This window comes from Leucopleurus acutus, assembly GCF_964270905.1.
Source record: "Leucopleurus acutus genome assembly, chromosome: X".
Lineage (NCBI taxonomy): Eukaryota > Metazoa > Chordata > Mammalia > Artiodactyla > Delphinidae > Leucopleurus > Leucopleurus acutus.
Genome location: NC_139148.1, coordinates 32,248,098 through 32,255,914, shown reverse-complemented (window position 1 = coordinate 32,255,914; position 7,817 = coordinate 32,248,098). Strand labels below are relative to the sequence as shown.

General features: G+C 52.7%; 1 protein-coding gene across 1 annotated transcript; it reads left to right on the top strand.

Annotated features, from left to right (window-relative positions):
• Positions 1 to 3,307: 3,307 nt before the first annotated feature.
• Positions 3,308 to 7,180, top strand: LOC309977994 (ferritin heavy chain-like; the record flags this gene model as incomplete). Its single annotated transcript, XM_082864368.1, has 3 exons — positions 3,308 to 3,343; positions 5,159 to 5,300; positions 6,546 to 7,180. 3 exons carry the CDS (start codon positions 3,308 to 3,310, stop codon positions 7,178 to 7,180), a joined length of 813 nt encoding a protein of 270 aa, XP_082720494.1.
• Positions 7,181 to 7,817: the final 637 nt, after the last annotated feature.

The following is a 7,817-nucleotide window of genomic DNA, read 5'->3' as shown; positions in this document are numbered from 1 at the left end:
AGGGGCCTTTCACAGCCTCCCGGGCTGTTGCTAACAGCCTTGCAGTTGGGTCTGGCCAATGGCTACGGGACAATTTTCTCATACAAGGCAAGGCCATCTGGGGCTCCAAGATACGCAAGGAACTAGGAGAATTCCCCATCCCTATCATCAGTTCTCACGTTTCTGCTCACGCTAACCGCTCCACACCCCAGGCCATTTAGAGGAATACTGCGGTCAGACCCCCTCACTCAGCCCTCCACTCTCTGCCCTGTAGATGCCTCAGGGTACCGACCCTTCTCCCCAGCTTGCGAAATGGACCCGCACAACCTCAGGTCATCGGGGAATTCGTGCCTTAACAACTCGTGCTCATGCCAGGGGACGCCCCCCTCCTCAGCGGCAGCCAAGGTGGTGATAGATGAGCGCGTTCTCTGCACCCAAACCGAACAACGGGGACCCACTCCCCCGGGGAGACCGACCATACTCCCGCTCTGCTGGGGCTTCCAGATAACCCATCACCATCACTGATACTTAACACGAGGCTTCCCTTGGTGAACTCCGCCCACAATTCCTCCTCAAAACAGGTAATCTCTTTCCTTACTACCTTCAATGCTGCTCCCTTCAGATGGCCAAACACTGCTGACTCTGACCAGGGCACCCACTGTACCTCTCAGGACATTCAACAGTGGGCTCTCCCACCCAACATTCTTCCAAACTTCCATCTAGGATCCCGCCCCCAGGTGGCTGGCCTCATCAAGCATCTTAATGACCTCCTTAAAGAGACACCACTTAAATTATTTGCAAGCAAGTGGTTCTCGAAATGGATGCAACTCTTGCCGCAGGCCCTCATCTTGCTTAATTCTCACCCCCTGAGCCTTTATACCCCTCATACCAATGATTACACAATTATCACACACCCTCCAAAATGCCACCGCGGGTCGTTTCTGGCAGTTCTCAAGCTTTCACACTCTAGCACGACGCCCTTTACGTTTTGACCTCTGACTCCACTTCCCTATGCTGCTATGATTTTCTTTTTCATCATCTGACCATCCGCTTCCCTCTGATATAGCCTGATCGAGGGCAGAGAGTCCTATATGGTCCCCTCACCACTGAATGCCCCACAGGCCACAAGCCCACCAAGTCAGTGCGAGATCATCTCTTTGGAAATCCTGCCAACGGTGACGACTCTCCAAAAGCAGCCACCTCCACACCGGCCGCTCTCACCAAATACAGTGGCTACAAGAGCTGGCTGATGAAACAACGCCCGGCTAATTTAGAGGAAGCAGAAGTCAGCGCCCCGGGACCAACCAGTGGCGCACTTTGGGTGTCTGAAAGAGGGAAAGGAACTCTGCTTGGTGGACGCAGGCCACATTTGGGGATGAGAACATGCCGAGCAAGCTACAAGTCGTGGCCTGACCCCACGCCAGGCAAGGCGACCCAGTACTTTCCCCCAACAAGCAACCGCGCTCAGCCATTAAGCAATACACAGAGAGCTCATCCAGAAGGAACCTGACCCCAGCTCATTCGAACGTCAGCGCTCCATCTGCTGATGGCTATTCTTATTGCTTTGTACCGCCTGGGCGATAGGGTTACTGGTAGAGCCCTTGGGCCTAACCCTCACCCAGATAGAATGCTGTCAAAACACTGCTGCGGCCCACAGTAGCACCACAGGGTGGAAAAGCAGGGAATGTTGGCGAGCCCTGTTGGAAGGGCTCAGGCTAGTGTGCCACTGAGTCTGAGCGGCAAGGGGATCGCATCCCTTTATAGGCAACGGGCCCGCTGGAAGCAATGTCTAAATGACACTCGCCCAATTTCAACATCAAACACTGCTACAAGCTAACTGGCCCTATGATTGCTCGTACATAAAACCCACCTGGGCACAGGGACTGTGCTCCCAGGATTTGTCCACTGGTTGCCCTCACGGCTTGAGCCCAGGAATGCCTAAGTAGCACCCATAAGATCTCCCGTAGCCTGGGATATAAATGTGCCCAGAATCTTTATGTGCTTGGATGAGCTCCTCCGGGAAGGCAAGGACAGCATCCCACTCTGTTGCTAAAGGTGCCCTTGATGACCCCAGAGAGCTCTTAACCATTTGTTCCACTAGCAGCAGGCACCAGACGTGCAGCTCGGTCCTCGGGGAAGCCTCTAAGTTATATCAGGCTAGCCTATGCCCAGCCCATGATCAATACCCCAACTGCACAGCCACATGGGAGGATGCACCCGCCCCTGGGTGGCCACCACTCCAGAGGACCTCACCCCTGAGTGAGACAGACTCACTGCTGGAGAGGATACCATCCCAGACAATACCGCCCCAGCCCAAGAGCTCACCACTGGAGATGCCTATGCGTCCTATACCAGACATGACACCCCAGGGCCGTGGCACCAGCTGGAGACCTAGCTGCTCACCCAGATGGCCCGACTTCCCAGTTTATATTGCGGAACGCTGCCATGGAGACTAAGACTTTCCAGAAACAGTGGAGTAAACGCAGTGCCCCGGTGGCATCGGGGGATGACCTACTATGATATGATTTTGCAGAACTTGCTAGGTCCTTGCTGGCTGACCCTACCCTATACCAAGAGGCTCGCCAGACTGTGAGTTTGTCCCCCGCCGACAGCAGGACAGCACTGTATCATATTTCCCCACGGAAGCAGGCCACAATGTGCGCTCCAAACCAGACAGCTCCCCGCCTACAAGTGACTGAAGGTTGTTAACGTCCTCACCACTAACTCAGATGCTTCAGCATCACAGGGGGCATTCTACTGTAAGCAGCTGAGTTAGTATTTCTTTTTAATTTTTTTTATTGTAATGCAAGTGCCTGACCTTAAGCTTCGGATTGCCTAGGCACCCACATCAAAGACAGCTATCTTGAATAAACACACTGCCAGCTACAGGACTAGAGGAAGAGTCAGGCGGCCCCGCCCCAGAAGCCTCCTTTGTTTCGGAGATCTCTGGTCAACTGAGGGAACTGACCACCTGACCACTTGTTTTTCCCTTCTGGCATTGTAATTCCCGCTCATGTTTTAAATTCACCAATAAAGACTGAACCTGTGAACCCCTAGGCATCCCGTGCTAGACCCCAGTCAAAGAAGCCCAGGCCTGCACACGTACTCTTTCTACCCATGACCTCGCTGTGTGCCTCCACGCATGCCATGTGTCCTCCGGGACCTGTGAGTAATAAATCATGTTTTTTCTTCAAAGTTCTCTGATGGCTGTTACTGAAGTGTGTCTTGCAATCATAATAAGAACCACAAGGTGGCGGGGGTGGGGGGTGGGGGGTGGGGGGTGGGGGGGAGGGCGGGTCTAATCACAATACTGGCTCCCAAAGGGGAAATGACTGTGAGGGCTGCCTCAAGCAGTATGGCCCAGGTGAGTGCCCCAGGCATTTCTGGACAATAGCATCACTACTGAGAGGCTGAGCCCACCCCCAAGACTTCTGTTGTTTACCTTCCTCCTGGAGGGGTTCTTCCTCACCCCTCCTTGGGTCAAATGGATCCTCTGATAGCAGTCAGTAACCACAGGACCACAGCTAGACTACAACTCTCCACAAGAGAGTCACAGTCTCTGCGCACACGTGACAGAGGAATCATTTGAACTCCTTCTGCATGAAGAAGTACAACTGAGGTACTGGATTTTTGAACAACACGTGCTCAATCATAAAGTAACGGTCAGGAATGCACGGAGGACCAGGGATGATCCCCATCGCTCTTTGCGGTCGTTTCTCCAAGAAATGGGTCTGAGTCCATTGCTGGCCACTAAGTGCAGAACATGGGTGGTTTTCGAACATATCAGCCCCACCCCTTCCCCCAGATTAAAAACTCAGGTGTGAAGATTTACCGTCCACATTTGAGAAGTGTGGTTTACTTACACCAAACAGGTACACAGAACCAGTAAGCAATTTGGGGGGATTTACGTGCATCAAACTGTGGAGAGAGGGAGACGGGTGGTGATCTTCACAAGACCTCACCAAGTACAGTCTGGTTGGGAAGAAGCATACACACGTGTCAATGGTTATTTGGAGAATCGACCAAGGGACAGGAGTTTGGGAGAGAGGTGCTAAATAATTCTCTAGAAAACTGATTTTAGTCTACGTGGACAGGCAGGCCAAGTCTCTGTTCTAACCCTAGGATGAAATATTGACCGCCCCCATTGAAAGAGGATGAGAGATCACAAACTTCAGAGGAGATGTCACCTATCAATTAGACCAGCGGAATGTAAATCAAGAACAACCCCGCTGGAGGCGTTGGCCAGGAGGCACATGACAGGAGTGATGCCCAAGTTCAACGCCCTCGTCCCGGCCATGGTCAGGGGCTTGGCGGCCTGCTGAGGAAAAGTTCTGTTCCATCTCAAACTGTGGTCCTCCACAAATTTTCAAAAATTTACTTAAACTTCTTTCCTAGTAGAAGCTGAGCAAGAAGAGACTGTCCTGCATGGCCGCGTACGGGAAACCTGGCCTTGCCAAGGTTAGGACTGTGCCGAGAGGGGGGCAGGCGGGTAACTGAGCTGCTACAGGGCAGAACAGCTGTTTGTCTGCACCTTTGTTCTCTCATTATGGAAACCTGGGAGAGGCCTCAGGAATCCACATGACAGTGTCCTGTGTATACCCCATTTTATTGACTGAGGTCACCAGGGGTGTAGCTGAGAGTCAGATCTGACTTTACTCCAGGTTCCACATCACCTTGCTCAAGAAGTTTATATCGCAGACTTCAGTTTCCTCGTGTGGGACATGATAAAAACAATCCTCCCTCACAGAATCGCGAGGATTAGTGAGAAGGCAGGGAATCACCGGGCCTGGTGAGGATCATCAAATCTTTCCCTGGGAATGGCGCCCTGGTCCCCTTGGTTAGCCGGTGCTCACTGCGGCCAGGCTCCCGAACCCTGCCCTTCGTGGAGAGCGCTGCCCCAGGGCCTCCCGAGGCTGCGTTTGGGAGCTGAAGCCATTTTCCACCCCCACAGATGGCTCAAACTCGTTGTTCCAGGCCTTTCTGAGCCCACTGTTGTTGCCCCTTTCTCTCTCTCTACTCTTTTCCAAAGGCGAACAACTGCTCAGGGAATGAGGTGCTCAGCGCCCGGCGTGCTGTGTGGTGGAGAGGACACACACAGGTCTGGGACTCCCTGCAGCCTCCAGCCCTCACACTCCAATCGGGAAGGCTAACTGGTACAATCCCTGGACCATCTCCCTAGCTCCGCTGCCAGCTCTGGACCAGTATCCTCCTCTTCGGGGGAGCTGCCCCACACAAACACATCCTCCGGTTATGTGGTTCCGGGGGCGCCCCCCGTTCCTACGTGACCCACATCTCCCTCACCACAGCTGACTGGTTCAGGGGTCAGCCACTCCCACCCCTTACGCCTCCTGTTGTCGGCTTAAGGCCGGCCACCTGAGGCCCAGCCTGGGTTTCTTCCCCAGCACTGAGGGAAACGGAAAAACTTACTCCTTGTGCTTCATGGGTCTTTGAGGGATTTTTCATTCCACTCTCCATGAGGGAAAAAGGGAGCAGGACTGATACATATTATTGATGAATTTAGCAAAAGAAAGAAGAGCATGATGATTCGGCTCTATCTAGACTTTTTAACTTTTGCATCTGCATTTCCACCAAGAGGAAATGCTACAAGCTTACAATGGCTTATAATCCGTAGTCAGCCAGAACTTCCTTTGGGTAACTAGTCAGGGTAGGCTCACTGCTGTCACAAATATCCCAAGTCTTGCTGGCCTAAGACAGTACATTTTTATTTTTTGTTCTTACCAAGATCCAGTGCACAGTGGTGCTGCAGGCGATGGGGTGATAGTCTCCTTGTGTCATTCAAAGGCTCAGGAAGGGAACCCATATGACAACTGGTTTGAGATAACCGCAGACCCGCTCAGCAGAAGAGGAAGAAACAAAAGAGAACGACACGATCTATTACAGAAGAGATACACGAAAGTCTTCTAATGTCAGAAAATGCCAAGCTTTGGGCACTTGGGATGGTCCCTATCTTACCTACAAGCTCCACACCATGTACCCCAAATAGAAAAGACTCCCTAACTGACACACTGAGCCCCCCCATTCACAGCAGAAGACTGTTAGTGAAATGGCGTCCCAACTGTAGATCAGATCCATGCCAGTTACCTTGGCTGATCACATGACTCCTTTACTCCCAAATACGAATGGACAAATGGTTGCCAGATACTTGAGGAAAGTGAAAGAGAAGATCGTGATGAACAAACAGAACTATTTCTGGAGAAAAAAACAACTATAATACAGGAAACGGAAGAGAACATTACCAAAACTTACAAATTCATATTCTCAGAATTTTAAGGAAGACAATGGATTTATAAAAAGAGAACAGCGTGCTATAAGAGGGAGCAACTGGAGAACAAGAGAAAGCCCTTGGAAACAGAAATATTTTTGCAACGTTAAAAACGTAATAGATACCAGGTGCGTACGTCAAAGTCACCCTGCCTCACCCAGCCTGTGACGCAACGTGCGTGCAGCGTTTGTGCCCCGCCAACGCCACGCGACCTCTCCCGGTAACAGGACCAGGAGCCCACCGCCTGACTCCCAAAACGAACACCATTTCCGGTCCACCGCAGAGCGGCCGCCCTCTTCGATCCGAGGCAGCTACCGCAGGCCCGGCGGCTTCACCTTCACGCCCGCCACGATGCCCTTGCTGTCCACCTTGCTGCCCGCGCCGCCCTCGCAGGTGCGCCAGAACTACCACCCCGACTGCGAGGCCGCTGTCAACAGCCATTTCACCCTGGAGTTCCACGCCTCCTTCGTGTGCCTGGCCACGGCCCTTTACCTCGACCGCGACGACGTGGCCTTGAAGCACTTCACCCGGTTCTTCCTGCGCCGCTCCCGCGAGCACAGCATGCGGGCCCGGTGCCTGATGCGCCTGCAGAACCAGCGCGGGGGCTGCCTCGACTTCCAAGACATCAGGAGCCCAGTCAGTGTCAACTGGAAGAGCGGCCTCAAGGCCATGAAGTGCACCTTGTTCCTGGAAAAGCTCATGAACCACAGCCTGCTCCACCTGCACCAGCTGGCCATCGACAAGAGCGACCCCCACCTGCACCGCTTCCTGGCAACTCACTACCCCAGCCAGCAGGTGCCCTTCGTCAGCGAGCTGGAGGGTCATGTCACCACCCTGAGCATGATGGGGGCCCCGGACGTCGACCTGGCAGGGTCCCTCTTTGACAAGCTCACCCTGGGCGACAGTGAAAAGAACTAAGCGTGGACTGGACTTCCCCAGAGCCACGGGGTGACCAGAGCGCTGGTAACCATGCCTGCCATGCACACGGCAATAGTGCCATTGCAGAAGAAGTTCACTTAAGTTTTTTTCTTCCAGCTTTGCCACTTCTTCCAATAAACTTATTTGGGTCCTAAAGAAATAAAGGTCTCTCCTTGGTTCCTGTGTGCAAATCGCTCACTTTTTAAAACAGGTATCCAGGAGGCTCTCCACCCAAACATGCCCCACCCACATGCCGCTCAGGATCTCCACAGAGGGAGGGAGAAGGCATTCCATGGGGCCCCGGAAAGTGCAAAATCCATCTTCCCCTTATAAACAATGTGGGTATATGGGGGGTGGTGAGGTGAGGCGCTGCTGAATGCGGGTGCCTGCGAATAGCAGGAGTATAAAAACACGGTATAAAAATCACAGTAGTGTGGCTTCTGGAAGAAGAATGAAGGGAATGGGGTGGGACAGGGGTTAAAATAAAGGGTCCTTAAAACTTTACCTGAAAGCTTCGAGTTTACTAAAATATGTAAATGTTAGTGTCTGTTGATTCTGGGAAGCAAGATGGAGACCCCAGAAGCCAGCTTGGCAGGGTCCCTCTTTAACAAGCTCACCCTGAGCAACAATGATAATG